This window comes from Ceratosolen solmsi, unplaced genomic scaffold, assembly GCF_000503995.2.
Source record: "Ceratosolen solmsi marchali unplaced genomic scaffold, CerSol_1.0 scaffold28, whole genome shotgun sequence".
Lineage (NCBI taxonomy): Eukaryota > Metazoa > Arthropoda > Insecta > Hymenoptera > Agaonidae > Ceratosolen > Ceratosolen solmsi.
In genome coordinates this window covers 1842321-1862439 of record NW_011948429.1, presented here as the reverse complement: position 1 = coordinate 1862439, position 20119 = coordinate 1842321, and the positions used below count along the sequence as shown (strand labels likewise).

The window sequence follows — 20119 nt, the reverse complement described above, 5'->3', positions numbered from 1 at the left end:
AATTTGTTAAAAATCATTCAAGGGCTCCTGAATGAAGGGCTTCTTCACTCGATGTTCACACATAAGCTATAAACTAGAATATTTGAAAATTCACCTCCAATTTCTCAATTATGAGTTGAGGGTATTTAGAGGATTGATTGACAACTTTGATTCAACTTAAAACAGACCATAAAAGTAAGAAGTTATTGAAATAAAAAAGAATTTTGTAAGCAATAGTTAAATTTTACAATACAAAGCAATACGTAACTTTTACGATAATGAAGATATATATATATATATATATATATATATGTATATATATATATATAACGATAAGAATGAAATATATGTGAGATTGAGAGAACTTACAATGAATTTTATATATTAGAGATGCACAGCTACGTAGGTACATAGGTTCGGCTAAATGAAAACTCTTTTATAAAAAATGTTCTTTGCTAATAATTTCCATCTTAAAGTACTTACTATCTGAAAAATTTAATGTAATTGCTTTTTGTAGATCAAACGACTTCCACATTTTATGCAAAATTAACCAACCGATTATTGCAAAAAGCAGTGTATTCATATGCAACTTATTCATCGTTAAAACAATTGCTTGCAAATTAAATTCAAAATAAAATTGTATTAAAGTGGGCATTGCGAGGAATATATTAAAATGAAATTGTAATTACCTTTTATTTTATCAATTGTTTCAGTTATAATACCAAAAATTTGGAAAGTTGAGCACGTAAAAGATTTTTATAACAACTTAGACTTTGAAATTACCAATGATAGAGTGAAATTATTATTACTTTACGCTGGATACGACAACATTTACAAAAGAATAATAATTATATCTTACGGACATAGAATGCAATTCTTATTCTAATTTCTAAATAACAATATGGGAAACATAGATGATGAGGTTGCGAAACTCTGTCTAGACAAATATGCCTCATTGAAGAAAACTGGCAAACCGTCTGAAAATGAATGGACCGTTCTATCTGGTGTAGTGTTACAAAAGGTGTCTAAAAAACTGTGCGTTGTAAGTTTATGTACGGGAACGAAATGTCTCAGTGGAATGGAATTGAGGAATACGCGATACGAGGAACGCGGTGATAGACTGAGTGATTCTCACGCTGAAATATTAGCTCGTCGTGCATTTCTCCGCTATTTGTATAATCAAATTGAATTGCTAATTCGAAATCAGAAATGTGATATTTTTTACTTGGAAGACAATAAAGTCAAGTTGAATGATGTGTCTTTTTATTTTTACTCCAGTCAGACGCCATGCGGTGATTGCTCCATAATTCCAAAACTAAGCAATGAATTTGATGACTCTGCGAGCTCTTGTAAGAGAATAAAAAGAGAAAGTATTGACATCGAAGTAGAATATGGTTTAAAAGTAACAGATATATATAGAACGGGAGCTAAATGTGTAGAGAGTGAAAATAGGCAGGATCCTAGGAAGGATGGAGTGAATTATCATCTCGTCGGCCCTTTAAGGACTAAACCTGGCAGAGGAGATAGAACTCTTAGCTTATCGTGCTCCGATAAAATAGCAAAGTTAGTATTTTTTAAGAACACTTTTTCCATTTTCAATACAACATATTTCCAATATATTTTACATTGTTATAAGTTAATTTTTTCATTAAAAAACATTGCTCTCATATGCACAGATTTTCCTTTCGTTTCAAATACAATATGCATTGTAGAGACAATTTTATGGAACTGTTCATTCTGCCAATTTTTTTTTCTACATTTTCACATTTGTTCGCTTTTTTAAATAGAGTAAAAATAAAAATTTAAAATATCGTATAGAAAAACATTGAAATCATTTACGAAGAAGAAATTAATTCCAACCAAATACTATTACAACATTCTTTTATGACAGATGGGAGCATTTTTATAGAATTATCGATATATCAAATAATTGCTTAATCATTAATTGAAAATTTTACATAATATGCAATTGTAAGTTGGCTAATAATTCCTTGAATGTATAATTGAAAAAAAAAAAAAAAAATCGTAGAAATGAAATATTTAATTACACAAGGTGGAATGTCATGGGAGTACAAGGTGCACTGTTATCATTAATGATCCCTTCCATAAGATTTGAAAGGATAATTATTGGCGGAGGCTGTCCTTATTCTTTTGAATCGATGCAACGCGGAATTTCTAGAAGATTTGATACAAAGATCAAACATCCGATCATTACGCAGTCAAAATTGTCGTTTGAATCGAGAAAGCATGGCTGTTTAAGATGCAAACCTTGTCCATCGAGTATTGTTTGGTGCGAAGTACCAGAAAGGTATATTTTATATGATTTATAAGTTATATTAATCATTTTATTAAAAAATCGTTTACTATATATATATATATATATATCGTGTACACATTTTTTAGACAAATTGAAATTGCAGTAAACGGCATTAAACAAGGAGCAACAAAAAAGAAAAAAAATTCTTCTAGTCTTTTGATTAGCAGAAAAGAATTGTTCAAAACATTTTTAAGAGTTTACGATATGTTGTTTGATGCTAAACAATTACAGCATCCAAAAAAAATAATGTATTTTCATTATAAACAGTATTCGTTGTGTTATCAAAATTTATGGAAAGATACGTTAAAAGTATTTCATGCGTGGCCTGTGAAACCTTTGTATCTACAAGAATGCTTATCTTTTTGATTCTGTTTTAATGTTATTGTGTGCTAGCTATTAAATAATTTATTTATAAATATAAACACATTATTTTTTACCATAACAGTAATGGAATAGATTGTTGTTGATCTTAGCGTGTAGTCGATTTCTATATAATTTAATCTGTCGGCCATATTATGTTTCGAGAAATGTCTTATTTTTGATAAATGTTATCTACAATTTAATATTTTAATTTTAATAATTAGTTACATAATTTAAAAAGTAGAATATATATTGTTTATTATTTTACTGAAACCTTGTCATGAAAACTTGTCTGAAAGTAGGAATTTATAATTTATTATTTAGAAAAATTTATTAAAATATATAATTGTTATATTTACAATTACATTTACAATTTGAATTATGCAGTATTAGTATGTTTGTACAATTATTAAATAATAAAATATTCGATTAATATGTAGTTTTGACATTCCAATTCAATCGTTCTAAGATAAGTGCGTAAAGTTCGCTAAATGAATTCTTCTTTTATTTCCATAAAATTACACGAAAAATTTAATAAATCGTATACAATTAGCAATAAGATTTACCAATTTACGAAATTTGTTTATAATATTCTGTATAAACGATAAAACAATTTTCTGAAATGTTAAAATGTTAATTCATTTACTACTTCAATAGGAGCTTACTCGTTTTTAAGCATTTTTACTCTTTTTAAACAATAAAAATTTGTTTGCCTTATTTACGAAGAGAATATATACATATTTATACATTTTTGTCAAAAACAAACGACTTAATTAAAAAACTCTTCTGCTTATATTAGAATACCCAATGCCAATACAAGTGAGCAATATCTGACGTTGTTCTATATTTTCTTCATCTTTATAATTCTCTAATTTGAATGTTATTCCAAAAAAATCCTTCAAGTCCCTCAAAAATTGTATTCTGCAAGATATTTGAACCTTATCATTAAATATTTTACAACTGTCTTATAATTTAAAAAAAAAAAAAAAAATGAAAGAAAAAAAAAAAGAAAAGAAAAAACTTTACTTACGTAGCTGGAGTCAATGGTCCTACAATTATTTTTGACACATCTTTTTTACCAAGAGCCATAAAAAGTGCAGTCATGCTTTGAAATGCTGAATCTATGCAACCGTTTCTTCATTCGAAATAATAAACCGAAAGAAAAAAAAGAAGAAAAATTAATTAAAGAAAAATTATTAAATTTAATCGTGATTGAATGTTCGCTGGAAATTGTGGATTCTGCTAATAATATCAATGCAATCGTTTGTACTTAATACAATATCAGAGTAATATAATAGAATAACTTTACTTTTATATTATAGTATTTATTACAATTTTATATAAGATTCGCGTTTCTACACTTACCTATAAATTTCATCCAGAAGCTTCAGTGCCGCTTCTTTACCTAAATCTTCGGGAACACAAGGCAGAGAGCCTGCAGTCATCAATGGGGAATACGCTTCTCCATTATAAAAAGTTTCGGTCGTTGTCTCAGCAGTTAGGCTAATTCCAAATCCTTTTTCATAAATAAATTGACAATTAAATTAATTTAACAATTATTACATTAGAATCGTTAATGAACGTATGACCATATTTATTGACATAAATGCATATTTATGAATATTTTCAATATTTTTGCTTCAGTTAATTGTGAAAATTTCAAAAATCACATATTTTTATCTAGATTATAATTTTTTAATCTATAATTTTCATGAAAAAAAAAAAATATCTCAATAACGTTTGCACGCGCAACTATATCAATATGTTAAATGTCGAATGAAGCAAATGTCGTTTGTTCTTATGACGCGTACCTGGAGATTTTCCACTAGATGCTCCTCTGCTGGCATCCGTATAAATATATATGTCTGGAATAAATTGCAACAAAACCCCTTTTGCCGATTCGACTAGACGATTAGAAATGGCAGGAGACACTCTTAAACTACAGGCCGTTCCTCTTATTCTTTTCACCATACCACTGTTTAGACACTAAATATGCATTAACCATACGTTATATTATAATGTTGCGATAATTAATGGATTTAAAGGAGTAGGAGAAGAAATGAAATTGCATACACAACCTGAATCGATTTAACAAATTTACTGATTGGACATTTAAAATAAATTTCTCCTCCTCCTAATGGTGCTACACCTCTTCTATTAATATTAAATGTAACTTCGTTATCTCCGGCTAAAAATCTTTTAAGAACCGGTATACAAGCCGTTTTAATTCTATCTACGCTCGGATCTAAGAAAAACATTGTACATCCATTTAATAAACAATGCGTCTCTAGTTATTAGGGCAAAAATTGATTTAGAACCTCACCATCATTATTGTTGGTAACACCTCTGAGCTTTATACTTAGCGATGATTTGCAGAATGGAGCCAAGCATATAACTGCCTCAAGATAATAACCGATACCCCTTTGCAAACTGCAATCGTGATCCAATTGTCCTCCTACCAATAATCCAGGACTATAATACAAACTTGTACCTGTTTCGTTCAATTCAATTCTCGAGCCATTCGTAATCTTATCCAACAACCTTACGAAGCTTATCTCGTACTCTGCAATTAATCATAAATCCCATACTTTTTACAATGAAATTTACAATGAATGCTTAATCTAACCTCTGAGTCCGGGATCGTTGTCAGCGGGTCTTATGCATGTTATTCTCACTGGCTTTCCCGCTAAAGTCGACAATATCAGCCTGTACCTGAGATAATTGCAACCCTCGTAATGTAATATATTATTTTTAACTTGAGCTGGCATATTTTAAAATTAGCGGCGCCACGGAATTGCGAGGTAAAGACTTGAAATAAATAGATAGAGGTAAGGGAAACAACGGGAAGCCACTGGCCACGTGCTGATACTTTGAGCTTTTCACAATATCGTTTTGCTATGGAATTGGAAAGGGAAACGCGCTGATGGGTGAGCGAGTGGCAATTTCGAAAGGCAACCGCGCGTTAGGACAACGAGACATTTAAACATTATTATTGACGAGATTTCTCTCTGGCGAAAAATTGTAAAATTATATTAATAATCTATTCTGGACGATTATTTTAATATATTATTTAATTTTAATGTGCGATTCATTTTAAGGGAGATGAGGTTTGTTAACGATCGTTAAATATATCATTTGTCTCGGTATTGAATGAATATTATTGGAATTAAGGATAATGATTTTTTTTTTTTACTTCGTCTATATATATATTCTCAGATATTTTATAATAATACGTTGAGATAAAAATGCTCTACCATAAAATAATACGATAAATTAAATTTCATTGACAAAACCGCCTGATTGTATTTATTTTTTAATTTTCATTTGCAACTCTCTCGAGCGAACCGTATGATTATCCCTTTAAATTTGTTATATATTTTTTCACATTTACATCATACACAATTTACAAATTTCAGTATGTTTAGCTTGGATTTTTCATACAACTTTGACATTTTCAATTACAAAACTATAAACAATATATATATATATATATATATATATGTGTATATACTTTTGCACAATATGTTATTATACATAATTGTATGGAAATTACTATAACATTCGGAAAAAGCATAAAAAATAAATAAATGATAGCCTGTCATCGATTATCCTTTATTTGGTATTTACGGTTAATCTTGCAGAGATTGATTATTAAGGATATTATATATAATTAATTGTGACAATGTGAAAATTTTAAAGTAAAAATTTAAAAAGAAATAAACACCTCCTTTCGCAATTCATATTAGCAATCTGTTAAAATATAATCATAATACCGATGCGGTTTATTACCATACTCACTTACATCGATAATTTAATATAAAAAGCTATTTAATGAGATAATTGGGTATCGCGATGACGCGGTTGCTCGCTTCTAAAGAAAAGCTCCGACATCGAGGCAGGATCTGGTGAGAAATTGGTCCAAGTTCCGATCTTTGTATCTAATCTCTCTCTCTCTCTCTCTATCTATCTATCTATCTATCTATCTATCTATCTCTCTTCGCTAATCCGCGCAAGGATTGATAAAACAATGGTACACGTTTGTTTGGCTTAATTGTGGGCCCAATTAGCAGGGACGAGACCCGAGTCGCCGCTGCCTTTTTAGGTATTTTGGGTATCGAGCGAAGAAGGAGATTTATTTCGCTAAATATATAAAGAGCACCATTAATACGCTAATCGATAACAGTCCTTAATAGTATTATAACCGTTCGACATAAAGTCGTTTACAAGGATTATAAATTTTCTCAGTATTTTTTTTTTGGCTTACCTGGGAATCCTGGAATCTCGTCAATCCTGGAAAATATACAAAACGTTTTGTGGCTACAGACTTTCAAATAATATTTTCATTTTATTTACCGAAATGCCAGTATCGGTTAATTAAAAAATAATTCTAAACGAGTTAAAATGTCTCATTTTTAAATGCACGCGATTGTGAAAAAAAATACGGTTTCTTGCTCGTGTCGAGTGACTGTCGGGAACAAGTAATTCCCAGTAAATTTTACACAAAGAAACGTACGTGTGGCTATGACGATGACATTATATCGTAGCTCATAAGCTCAATGTCAAATGCGCTTTAGGCGTTTAGGTATTTGTTTACGTTTATCATTGATTTGGGATAATTATCATGACCGTTTCAACAATGAATAATTAATTAATTGGTTGCTCTAAGGTGTGCGAATTAAATTGTAAGTACAATGTATGAAAATGTATAATTTAAAACAAGTCATCAACTTATAATCAATAAAAATAAATTAGTAAGGTTTAAAAAAAAAAAAATAGCCCTTTTAATTAATTGTTAAGTAGTTATAATTTGCTTGGAATTGGTACTATAAGATATACATAAAGTAAATCTCAATGCCTTAAACTAATATGGAATAAACAAAATAAAAAAAGACGATAAACATTTAAGTTTACTTTACAGTTTTTCAGATAAAAATAAATCCAAAAGCAATGGAAGATGAGGAATCTGCATCAGCGAATTTGTGTAGATACTTTGACAGTAGTAAACCCACTATTTTTGATGAAATTGTCTCATCCAATAATCCAGATATTTTCACAATGAATACGACTACGTTTAATTTGCCCTCTGGGACACCATCGGGTAATATTTTTGAGAATGATTCTCCGTTCGAAGATCAATCCAGCGAGCATATATCCATCAATGATTTTCATCGCGATGCTTGGATTCCTTCTGACAATACTCGAAAGACACTACGTGCAATTGCTACCTCTGCTCACGGAGGTAATCATCTAGATAGGGAAAATCTGACGATGCCCGGGCTTGCTTTAGACGAAGAAATGTCAGATCCTATAAAAGAAGCTGTGACATATTTTTTAGGTGAAGAAGAGACGTTAAATAGGACTGTCTCGACATTGTCGGATGTTACGCAGGTAAATTATAAAATCATAGTAAATATTGGATAAATGTTAGATCGATACGCTTATACTAATATTAAGTAAAAGCCATCATTAGAATGATTTGCTCAATCAGTTTTTACCATACGCTATGAACATGACTAAAACAATTAGTCCAAGCAAGTTTTTCCACTAATTAAAAAACAAAAGTGTATAGTAAATGTGCATTTTGTCTTTTGTAAATTGTAATATTTTTACTTTTAACCTATTGATTCTCTTAATCTTATTGTATTTAATAAATTCAGTTTGTATCGTGGGCTTACAAAATTGTTTCAGTTTTCTAAATATACTTTATTTACATTATTGTAATCAAGTTTTAAGTCTAATAATTTTCTACAAATTAATATAATTGAACTTATATTTAAAAAAAAAAAAAAAAAAAAACAACCTAATTGGCAAATAGTAATTGTACGTATTTTTTTCACAGGATGAGAGAGGTTTACGTTCCTTAATTAAAGAAAAGTGTTATAGAGCGGCGATAAATTTATCTGGGAGACTTCTTGCGGTGTATGGTCAAGGCTACGGAAGGATAAATCATCCGAGTAAACACACACCCCATTCTCTTCAGTTGTGGTTCACAAGATTGGCACTGCTGACAAAATTAAAGCAAACAGAAATATTGGAAACCGAATCCACACCATTTCATAACCTCGACAAACCAGACATGTACTTTATATTTTATCCAGAATTATACGGTACAAGACCTGGTTCCATGGCGTCATTTGCATTTAGACTGTTACTGGCAGAAATTCCAATGTACTGTGGCAAAGGGAAGCGTGCCATTGATAACTTGTACGCAGTCCTTGCTACGATAAAAAAAATTATTCGCAATTTAGAAAGCGGTTTGTCCGAAGAAGGTGGAATCGCCAAGTTTAATAAGGAAGAGAAAGATAATTCTATTCGGCTGTGGAAGACAAGGAAATGCAGGACATTGGTATCGATAGTGAATTGTGCCTTTTCAATAAAAAATTATGTTCTCACGAGAGAAGTACTGGAGCAGCTTTTAAATTCATCCGAGTGGAAAAAGAGTCAAATCGAGATTCTTAACTCAGCCATCGGTAGGCTATATTTGTCTTTAGGAGACGTTACAGCAGCTGAAAAACAATTTACTATGCTTGACAGGGACAATAAAAAAAATGACATTAAAGAGCTTGTAAATAAAGGACTTATGGCAGTGGCTCAAAATACTTTTCAAGAGGCATTGAACTACTTTAAGGCAGCATTAGAATTTGATCCATCCAACGTAATGCTACTAAATAATATTGCAGTGTGCTTGCTTTATATAGGAAAACTCGAAGCTGCTATAGAATTGATGGAAAATATGGTGACTGTGCAGAATCCAGCGAAAAGCTTGCAAGAAGTCGTACTTTCAAATATTTGTATACTGTACGAATTACATACAGCTCATATCAAACAATCAAAACTTAACTTACTTAAGCAATTAAATAGGTACAATGGAGACGCGTCAAGCATTCATTGTTTGAAACTCACCATGTAAAAGTGGTTTTAATGTAAAAAAAAATTAGCTAGTATTGATAAATTTTTATTTAATTTAAAGATTACAAAAATGTTCTGAAATCCTATAAAAAAAAAAACAATAAAGAATATAAGACAACAGGTAAAACGAAATTTTAAGTGTACAGTTTTTATTTCTATTTCATTGTGAATTCAGGTTCTACAAAATTGATTAAAGATTATCGATTCGGAATAATTTATTCAGGTGCCTATTACATGACACTTATTTTTTCATTATGAAAATCAAAATTATTATTAAATGTGGGTATACATAAAAATCGAGGTAAATAAAAATAAAATAAAATAAAATTAAAAAAAAAAAAAAAAAAAAAAAAATTATATATATATATAATCATATATTTGAATTTTGATGATAAACTTTACTCTTCGTATTTCAAATATGCTTTTAATAATTATAGCATCTAGCTAATATTAGACACATAGTGTTACAACACAATATTATTACAGTAGAACATCTGATATTTCTTCGATTTTTGTTTAGCATAAATGTAGTTGACTTAGCAATTTAACAATTACACTTTTCACATCTACATTTGCACTAGACAAGCGCGAAGAACTTGCATAGTCAAATGTCATTTTGAACGTCAATCAAGAAAGAAGATGTCATTGAAAATTAATATACAATTAACTAAAAGGACAATGAAAAATAGCTCAAGTTCTTGTACATAGGAATGTCCAAAATTTATTTACTTTATTTACCACCATTTTTCTAATATTATTTTTGGACTGTAATATTTTGGATTTAGTAACTTGGTAAAGAGGACGATGTTCTTGCAAGATATGATGCAGACGCTTGAAAAATTATAGCTATCAAAACCTTATGGATATTATAGTTCCATTTTCCCTTTATCGCTTAACTAATTCCGTAACTTAACAAATTGAAATACTATAAAATCAATTTGTATTAATGGGACCGTCTTCGTGTTTATAACTTTATTAAGAAAAGATTACTAAATTAACTTTTATATAAATAAAATTCTTCAGCATGATATATTATTTCAATAAGTTGATCAAGTATTATTATAAATAACGTTTTAAAAAATATATTCCGTGCTTATTGGATTAAAAACTTAAAATGTAACAAGAAATTTCGACGGAGAGATTTAAATAAATTAGTCTACAACGTCATCGATATCAGCGAAAGTGTCCGTTCGTAATATGTGAAAAAATCGAAAATGAACTAATGCATGTACGTGTATTGCGTATATACGAGATGAAAAATGGCTATTTGCTTTTGTTTTTTTTCTCTCTCTCTCTCTCTCTCCCTCTCTCTCTCTCTCTCTTTCTCTTTCTCTTTCTCTCCCAAGTAGAAATTTTTATACCGTTTGAACGGGCCAGTTAGACTTCTTTTGGTTTCAAAACGATAAAATTGAAGTACTTGTAATATTGCCTTATAATAATGTTTTCAATAATCGTTTTAGCTAAGCTTCCAATTCGATCCAGGATTGGTTAACCACATTACACACACGATCTACTTTCACTCTCACTGAACTTTATTTACTTATTTTTTGTCTTTTGTTCGCTCGTTTGTTATTTTGTTCAGCAATGTAACGAGAGTAACATTTATAAATACATACTCAACCGCAGCAAACAATGATTACCAAAGTTTAGTTTCAATGAGGTTACAGTTACAGGTTCACAAACTTAATTTTTTTTTAATTTTCCTTTATTATTTTTTTTTTTATTAAGATTTTATCAAATTAATATTATTGATTAACCAAGTTACATAAGCAAGTCTTCTTAAGCTCTTTTCTCGAAATTACCGTTTTCGTTTTGAACGATGTAGAAAAAAAAAAAAAAATAATATAAATAAATAAAAATTCACTATGAAGAATATACAGTATAGATAGCATCAAAAGTTTTTTTTAATTATGCACTTATTGTATACAAATAATTTTTTTTTTCTTTTTTTTTTACAATACTTCTTTCACAAGGAGTAATACCGCTTGTTAAACGTATCTGTATACAAAAATCTTTCATTCAAGCACAAACATTAAGGACCCTCAGTCTATGAGAATACGACGGAATGAACAGAGTATATCACTAAAGCAACCATCTAGCTGAAAACTATTTATCATTCCCCAGAAACTCTGAACAAACAATTTAACGCAAAACGAAAAAGGTAATTTCGCACTCGGGAGCCCTAAACATAACCTTCCGATAAGTGACGTACGCCATAATAATGAAATTTCTACTCGGTCCTTAAACATCTCGAATAATCCTGTCATCATCATTTTCATCATCATCATCATCATTATCATCATCATCATCATCATCATCATTATGATAATCGCAACTCTTGTACAACGCGAGTGAGATGAGCAGTGTTGGAGAGGTGGAAGAGTGTTGGTGGAGTCGTTAGCCCCATTAATTCGTGGCGCACTTAACTCGCGATGAGCCACCCTCATCTTCATCGTGTGCGTGTACGTGCTGATGCCCATCCCTTTCTCTCTCCTCGTAGTCGGTGTCAAGATCCATGAGCGGGCAGTCCTCTGAGCCGTACGGGACGATGACCTCCTCCCTCGGTGGCAGACATTGCTCGAGCGTGGGAATGACGGAGGGGTCGATGACCATTGGAAAATTGACCCTGAATTCAATGATCAGACGGCCTTTGGTGAACGGATCCTTGTGCACGGGCATACCCTCGCATGGGATACATTTTATGTCCGAGTCCTTCACTACCTGACCGGGGTGGGACGTTATCACGAGGTTCCGTTGATCCAAAGTCTGGATTACCTTCTGGAAGCCACAGAGGGCTTCGACTAGTTGTAGGTTTATACGCATTTTGAGATCGTTATTGGATCGCCTGTTCAAAACATTTAAACGGTGTTTAAAGCATTTACAAGGTGTACGTACAAGCAATTATTGTCAACCGTGCTCTTTTTTCTTTTCTTAATCGTTGCCATTAATAAGCATTCGGTTGAATATCTACAATTAATTAACTTCCAAATATCCCATGTATTGCAAGTTAAAATTACGCTATGATGTCAACTGCGCGTGTTATACACAACTTATACAATTTTGGTAAATTGATATAGGAAAGCTGATACAGCCCGAGGCTTTCGATCCACACATAGATTTAATTTAATTTAATAGCTATCGACAATATCAAATTGCAGCCCTCTCTATAACTACTTATTTGGCAAACTAAAGAAGATAAAATTATTTGAATATCATGGACTTTGTAATTTGGATATTCTTCTTCTTTTCTTTCTCCCGTTTATAATTTATATTCCATTGGATAATTCTAGTTAGTTAGTAGCTCAAATTTGCATTATTCATTAATTAGTACGATAAAGTCGCATAGTTTAGGGAAGCACATATGTAAAATAAGGCCAATCGACTTTGAAATGCGCTTTACAGTAACGAGCGCAAGATTTTATAAAATGAAAGAATGAAAGAAAAATTTGAAAAAGAAATTTCAATAAATTAGAGATATAAAGTATTTAAATGTCGTTAAAGTGTTAAAATTATTTAAAGTTTTTACATATTCTTAAGTCCTTTATCTTTTACTATTAACATTTAATTCAACTTCATTCAATTATATTAATGTTAAATATCTTATTATAACTAATCACATTTATATTCTTATAAATGAACTAATGAATTTTCGAGTCCGAGTTAAATACTTTAAAATGCGTGTAATGGTTAATATTTTTAAATAGTCAATATTTTAGTTTATTAGTTATTTAAATGAATTTTTAAAGTCCCTATATCCAATAGATTTAAGACAATTTGTTTAAATCTAGATTTAAACACTAAAGCAAAATGAACGACAATGATTAAACTTACACAAAAACATCGTGCTCCTTCTGCTCCAACAAAATAACAATATTTCCTGGCTCTCTGTCAGGTTCTTGGTCACCTTGACCCGTAAACACAATTCTCTCAGAATGCATCATACCCTTGTCAATATATACTTCCAGTATTTTTCTGTCTCTAATGGTTTTCTTGCCAAGACACTGAGGACAGCGGTCCTTTGATTTAATGTGATCACCCTGACCTTTACACTTGCTGCAAGTGCTGCGATATTCTTGCATCATACCAGGAGCCAATTGCTGAAGTTGAACTTTGTAACCTGTACCCTCACACATTCTGCACTGCTCCACTGCATCCTTTTTACCACCAATGCCCTCGCACTTGTCACAGATGACGTTTTTCTGCAAAGCCAATTTGCGCACTGTACCCTTGTAAAGTTCCTCCAGAGAAACTGAGAGTTGGTGAACGACATCGCGACCTCTTCGCTTCCTGCGCCCATCACCGAATATCATCTCAAAGATGTCCATAGGCGACGAAGCAGCGCTCATACCACCCTCCTTGAGGGCTTGTTCACCACCAGCATCGTAAATCCTTTTTTTCTCCGGATTTGAGAGTACTTCGTACGCTTGTGACATTTGTTTGAACTGCGAGGTAAGTGATAGAAATGTATGTGATTAAAGTTCTGCTAACAACTTTACTTATACAAAATGGGACTTTAATTATTTAATTTTATTATGCCATTAACAATTGCAATTCATAAATGATGAGGAATTATTTAATTACTTAATTAATCAAATAGTCAATTAATTTTAATGCCCTATTTAAATATGTAACGATTTTTTTCACCAACCTCGTAGTGTGGTGAAGATTCACAAAAAAAAAAAAAAAAAAAAAAAAAAAAAAAAAAAAAGGAGGATTTAAACAATGTATGAAAAACCGATAACGTTAATTAATTAACATAACGAGAAAAAAAGTTTAGTTAAGAGTTAAGCTTATTAAGAATTATAATTATAAATACAATTTAATATTACTCCAATGATTTTCTTATTTCACAGTTTAAAGTTTATTCAAGTTACACATCAATATTATAATCTGTGAAATAAATTCGACCTCATTTTATATAAATCTTTAAAAAAAAAAAAAAAAAAAAAAAACACACACAAAATCACAAAAAAACTCGCTGTTCAATATGTATTAATTCTAATAAATTTTTTGTTTTCCGAACGAGTAAAAGAAGATAGAACAAACTAATTTACATTTCAAATGAATGTCTTTGGAATCATAGATACAAAGAAAACTTGATTTCATATTATTAGGATTGTTATGATTATGTCATTCGAATAAAAATGTATCGAGAACTCATTGATTTAATAAATATTTATTTTTCAAAAATTTGCTCATTAATTTAAACGTTTAATAATTCAAGAAATATAAATTTTATACTAACCCTTTCTCCTTCATTGGGATTTTTGTCAGGATGATACTTTAGAGCCAGTTTCCTGAACGCTCTTTTCAGATCTTCTTGTGAACATCCAGGCTTAACACCAAGGACATCATAGAAAGTCGTTTCTTTAACCATGTTCTCTGAGTAATCCACCTTGTCTTAATGTATAATTCAATTTAAAGAAATTTTTTGGTCAATAGACAAGTATATTAAAAAGTTGCCCTGCAACAAAATACCAATATTTTTTTCTTAAAATGTGTCGCACGTCAATGCAGTCACTGATTCGAAATTACTTTACGATCATTATCTATAGCCAATAAAACATTATTTAATGAAATATTTCATCTTATGATTATTTTTATACAATTTTGGATAATTATTACGCGGCAGAAATATCGTATACCCTTATAATCAATTAATAAACCATATAAACCAATGCAAATATTACTCTTATTAGTTCAATTTGGATCAAATTGCAATGTTACTTAGTGCGTTATATTAAATCATCAATGTTTACAAAAAAATACCAGTTAATTATATAACTTGAAGCAATCTGTGATTAAACCGCATTTTATGAATTCTCAATTTCTTCCACATGCATAATGTGTTTCTACCGATCTGCACTGTACTAGTACATTACATCGTTAACTTACTCCAACATCGATAATTAATCCACCTATCGTAGATGACAAGAGTAAATCAAACCTTTTTTTACTCTCAAGAACCTCATTGCTTTCGCTAATGTATTAACAGCCGTGTACGATTAAACCTCAAAATTCGCTGACTAATTTCAAGTTTGTTAAAAATAAAAGGAGACGACACCAGTCCAGCATCCTTCTCTTACGACAAATAAGCGACGATAATAATTAATATGTTAAGATAGCAGTGTGCCGCCTACGATCCGTCCTTCTGTCCTTACAACTCTACAATCTATTATTACGAGGTCAAAAGGCCAAAAATGTAACGAGCAAAGTGCCAAAGTGTGTCTTAATGCTGGCTTATGCTAAGATATCACAACGTTAACGACGGAAGTGAGCGAGCGAACCTTGGATAACATATACGGCAGCTGGGATATTCCCTAGGAAGCAACAAAAGTTCGCGTAGCTCGAGTGTACTACTACTACACAATGATTCGACGACGAGTCTTCCTCGGGCTTTTCCGTCTTCGCTACTACACGATCCACAAATATGATGTGTGCTCTTACTTTCGCACTCTTCCCGCTTCGTTACCTCCTTGTCCCCCTACGCCCAACGTCCCGTCGTACTCTGCTGCCACTGTTTCGCTCTCGCTCTCGCTCCCGCTCCCGCAGCCGTTCACGCTCTCCCTCCTCCTCCTCCTCCTCCTCCTCCCTCGCTCTCTCGCGCTCTTACACACACGATCGTGCTACCTATTGCTCTCATGTCTCGAAATAAGCGAACCAACCTTTAGCCATTTCTAGACTGTTCTCCATATCGCTGGTTTTTTTTCACTTTGAATAATGGCCTGGCATAATAAAATGGACATGCCGATGGAAATTTTCGGTACGACAAAGAGAGACGAGAGCATAAATTCACGCCGAGAATGCTCGCGGCCTATGTAGCGAGAAAAATTAATGCCCGTTATTACCGCGCCGCCGAAAACGCCTCCATTGCTGTGGACACGGGAAGGCGACTCTCCAGCGATTGTAATTTGTGTCCATTTAAAGTGGGCACACCATGTGCAGTGTGACCTTTACGAAATGCACCCGAATTTTCCCCATTTCGACGATGTGGGCGTGGGTCGTCGAGATCCCAGAATAATAATCGAAAGATGTCCAGGAGTTCGCGTGGCTGCGTTCGAGAGTAAGAGCATGACTACTCTTCTTTCTCTCTTTTTTTTTTTTTTTTTTTTTTTTTTTTTTTTTTTTTTTTTTTTATACAATGTTCGACTCGACAACGGACATAAAATCGACACACACAGAGGCAGAGAAAGAGGAGATATAATAGAGAGGAAATGAGAGAGAAAGGCGGCTGTAGGATAATAATTTTTTTGTATATTTCAATGTAATCGTCGTCGTCGTCGTCGTCGTCGTAGTCGTCGTCGTCGTTATCATTGCCTTACCAACGTGCATATCACCGTGCACGTCCTTAGCCAATATCGTCGACCCACCGAATCCTCAGGCCTCATCCTCGAGGCCAGGCCCTCTCGCTCTCGCGCGCGCATTCGGGGTTCTTTGTCCCCCCGGTCGTGCAACCGCCACCAAATTAATCGCCCGTATTTCAGGAGCTTTGCAATTGCATAATAATTACCTGCTAGGGGATGGCGAGCTCGTAGCTGGCGCGTAGGCGCGAACGAAGAACAAACGATCTTCGAGAGTCCCGCACAGAGGCAGTCAGTCAATAGCGAGAACACGCCAGAGGGAAGTCACTTGCGACCGTTGTTCGCGTGGTCGATGAAAAACTCGCGCACTGTACGGACTACGGCAGTGAAAGATTACTCCTGCGGTATGGCAGTTCGATTTTGTTCGAGAAACTTCGCTCGGGCAGCTCTCAAGTACGCACACGCGGCCGCGTCGACCAATCGTATGCAGGGCTTTCCACTGGGACCGAAGCCTTCGCGACTTATCCTCGTTTCTTTTCGGTGAGGGTAGCGGGAGGTTAGAAAAGCAAGAGTCTCGTTGGCTTGGGAACGACCAATTGAATTTCATCGACTTACCGACCATTAGGATTTCCCTGTTAAGCTCGATAAACAAATTTGGCCCACGTTTGTTTCTTTGTTTTGTTGAAAATTCAATCTCGAGATCGAGAGTGAGGCTCGCCCACCTTCTCACTCACCTTTACGACGTTCCTGTCGATCAGCGTGCAGGTGGCGAGGATCGGACGGTTAATTTAGGTAGAATAAATCCGCGTAAGACACAGTGGCTGTTTGCTTATAAACTTTATTTACGAAAAATTATAAAAATATAAATTTAATTTATTTCACTCATTTTCTGTATAATAATGCTGCGACAAATGTTAATTGTTTGCACGAGGACGATATATACATGCACGCGCAAACACAACACACACACACACGCGCGCGCGCGCTCGCAACTTCACACATTCATATATATATATATATATATATATGTATATATACACACGCACACACACACACATGCATAGACGATATACCAGGCATATTACGCACACACGTATTAAATACATAAGATAGTCACGATTCGTTGTTTGTTCACCGCGGTTATTATCCCAAATCTTTTAAATTCAAAATTTGGTCTTTCCATTGTGAGAGACAAGAATGTAAGAAAAAATTAAAATAAAATAAAAGTTATCTAAAAGTTAACTAAATTCCAAAAATAATTGTACAAGTATTATAAAGCATACTTTCTTCTTTAAACGTTAAAATTCATCGATTGTCAAATATTGTATAGTACTTGTAATACTATCGATTTTTCTTCTTCTTTCTATAACCTTAAAGCTTTGTTATGCCTTTTTAATCTCTTTTTTATACGGTCTGGTTGCCTTTTCCTTTTCATTAGCCTTTTTTTGTTTAAAGGAGCCTCTCTTCTGTCTATCCTGCTTGCATTTGTGGCTTTCTGAAATCAATTTTTGCTTACTTAAATAAATAAATATTTTATTAATATTTTATGGAGATAAGTCGATACGTACGCGAATTTGCTTCAATATCCTCATAACAGGCTTTGGTAAATCGTATGTTTCGATGAACTTCAAAATGTTAGTGCGGAAATATACTCTCATGGACTCTGGTGTTCTGTGCGTTAAGAACTAAAACACAAATAGCGCGTGCCATTAAGAGTTGGTCGACGGTTATGATTTTAAACGACGAGTGAAATTGTACGTACGCCTTCCGAAAATATGCGCCTGTACAAGCTTGGACTTTTTACCCAGAAGAATTGCTTATTGCAGATTATATAATCCAGAATAAGTCGACATTCCCATGGTTCCCAAATATTTCTGAAACATAATATATATCTTAACGATACAATGACGCTCTTAAATATTTCAACTTTGCCGACATTCTCATTTACACTCACTTTCTTCTGGGATGTTTCTCATGTGGACGAGAATTGACGGGGCTAAAAATAAATTTTACGTACAGGAGATAAATTGACAAAAAAAGACTCAAAAAAATTAAGACAATGAAACATTCGGAAAGAAAGAAAGAAATTATTGACAACGAGTCTACTTGTTATCAAAGCTTAAACGTACCAGCTCTTAATTGTACATTTATTTTTCAACTTAACTATTCTGGTACTTTTAGCTCTACTGCATCTGTAAGAAATTTCAAGGTAGTACGAGCGCACGCTCTTAGCGTTCCTTAGCCACTACAAAGACACTTACACATTAGATTTATACTTAATTCTTCTTCTACGTTTAACGATAGGCGCTTCTTGTTTAACCGTTGGATCGCACACCATGCATGCTTCTTGACCATTATGGAAGCTGCAATTTGGAAGTAAAGCGTCATTTTTATAATTAATTTCACATCTTAAATTGACAAATGCTTTGCAAACGTTATACTAACTTCCCGCAGCATGGTTCAAAATCACGAAAATCCTTCTTCTCATGACACTTTGCTCCAAATCTACAAACATTGGAACAACGAGTTAATAATGTTCAATAAAGACCACACTGTTTACAATTATTTGACAATGAGTTTCCTTTACCTATACTGCTCTATGTTTAAATATCTATTGGCATCGACGCAGTCACGAAAAAATGCTACATTGTACAAGGGACTGCTATTCTCCATCAAGGAATTAAAATACTCGACGCTGGTAAATACATATTTTGGAAAATTATCACACGTTGCGCCAAATTGCTGAAAATAAAAAGAAAACATAAAATAATTATCGCTCGAGCTAAATAGCAAGCAAACTTATCGCTTTATACGTAAAATGCATGTTAACGCAAGAGTAAAAAATCCTCATCCGAGCTATTTAAAATTCTCTACCCAATTATTCTGTATTAAGTATAGCATTTTATAAAATCTACCTTAACGATGCTTTTCAAAGTATTTTCTTTCTCTTCTGAAAATCCTTGAAATCCAAATGATTTGCGAGCGAATAAATTAAGATTAAGCACCTCGTCGTCGTCGTCGCTGTCCCTTTCAGAACACCAACCCGCCATTTTTCCAAATACCGTTCATGTGCGCCACTGCTGCTGCGACAGGCAGAACTGACCAAGCGATCTTTTACCGCTTGGAGAAATGCCGACCATACATTTCTCTCGCCGCTGTTCCATTCCGACGTGTTGGATAATGGCCGTTTTCGCCGAAACTTTGCAATTTCAAATCGTAGCCCCACAGCAGCCTGCCTGTTCCTTCAACCGTC

General features: G+C 33.0%; 5 protein-coding genes across 5 annotated transcripts; 2 read left to right on the top strand and 3 right to left on the bottom strand.

The window, feature by feature from the left end:
• Window positions 1–828: 828 nt before the first annotated feature.
• On the top strand, window positions 829–2812 carry LOC105363747 (Adenosine deaminase, tRNA-specific 1). Its single transcript, XM_011501514.1, has 3 exons — window positions 829–1542; window positions 2033–2287; window positions 2383–2812. The coding sequence occupies exons 1-3, from the start codon at window positions 881–883 to the stop codon at window positions 2660–2662; spliced, it is 1197 nt and encodes a 398-aa protein (XP_011499816.1). The 5' UTR covers window positions 829–880; the 3' UTR covers window positions 2663–2812.
• A 562-nt stretch (window positions 2813–3374) lies between these two features.
• Rtc1 (RNA terminal phosphate cyclase 1) lies at window positions 3375–5492 on the bottom strand. The gene is made up of 7 exons (XM_011501512.1): window positions 5283–5492; window positions 4980–5219; window positions 4735–4901; window positions 4468–4642; window positions 4022–4172; window positions 3687–3791; window positions 3375–3577 (listed from the first exon to the last, which is right to left on the bottom strand). Exons 1-7 carry the CDS (start codon window positions 5422–5424, stop codon window positions 3430–3432), a joined length of 1128 nt encoding a protein of 375 aa, XP_011499814.1. The 5' UTR covers window positions 5425–5492; the 3' UTR covers window positions 3375–3429.
• A 1701-nt stretch (window positions 5493–7193) lies between these two features.
• LOC105363745 (trafficking protein particle complex subunit 12) lies at window positions 7194–9619 on the top strand. Its single transcript, XM_011501511.1, has 3 exons — window positions 7194–7338; window positions 7575–8044; window positions 8496–9619. The coding sequence occupies exons 2-3, from the start codon at window positions 7604–7606 to the stop codon at window positions 9564–9566; spliced, it is 1512 nt and encodes a 503-aa protein (XP_011499813.1). The 5' UTR covers window positions 7194–7338; window positions 7575–7603; the 3' UTR covers window positions 9567–9619.
• A 1900-nt stretch (window positions 9620–11519) lies between these two features.
• On the bottom strand, window positions 11520–15027 carry Droj2 (DnaJ heat shock protein family (Hsp40) member A4-like). The gene is made up of 4 exons (XM_011501510.1): window positions 14811–15027; window positions 13397–14007; window positions 11872–12410; window positions 11520–11838 (listed from the first exon to the last, which is right to left on the bottom strand). The coding sequence occupies exons 1-3, from the start codon at window positions 14940–14942 to the stop codon at window positions 11972–11974; spliced, it is 1182 nt and encodes a 393-aa protein (XP_011499812.1). The 5' UTR covers window positions 14943–15027; the 3' UTR covers window positions 11520–11838; window positions 11872–11971.
• A 3096-nt stretch (window positions 15028–18123) lies between these two features.
• On the bottom strand, window positions 18124–19916 carry LOC105363854 (uncharacterized). Its single transcript, XM_011501654.1, has 9 exons — window positions 19782–19916; window positions 19454–19608; window positions 19312–19371; window positions 19187–19229; window positions 18996–19111; window positions 18821–18862; window positions 18629–18740; window positions 18435–18551; window positions 18124–18361 (listed from the first exon to the last, which is right to left on the bottom strand). Exons 1-9 carry the CDS (start codon window positions 19914–19916, stop codon window positions 18230–18232), a joined length of 912 nt encoding a protein of 303 aa, XP_011499956.1. The 3' UTR covers window positions 18124–18229.
• Between the last annotated feature and the right edge of the window lie 203 nt (window positions 19917–20119).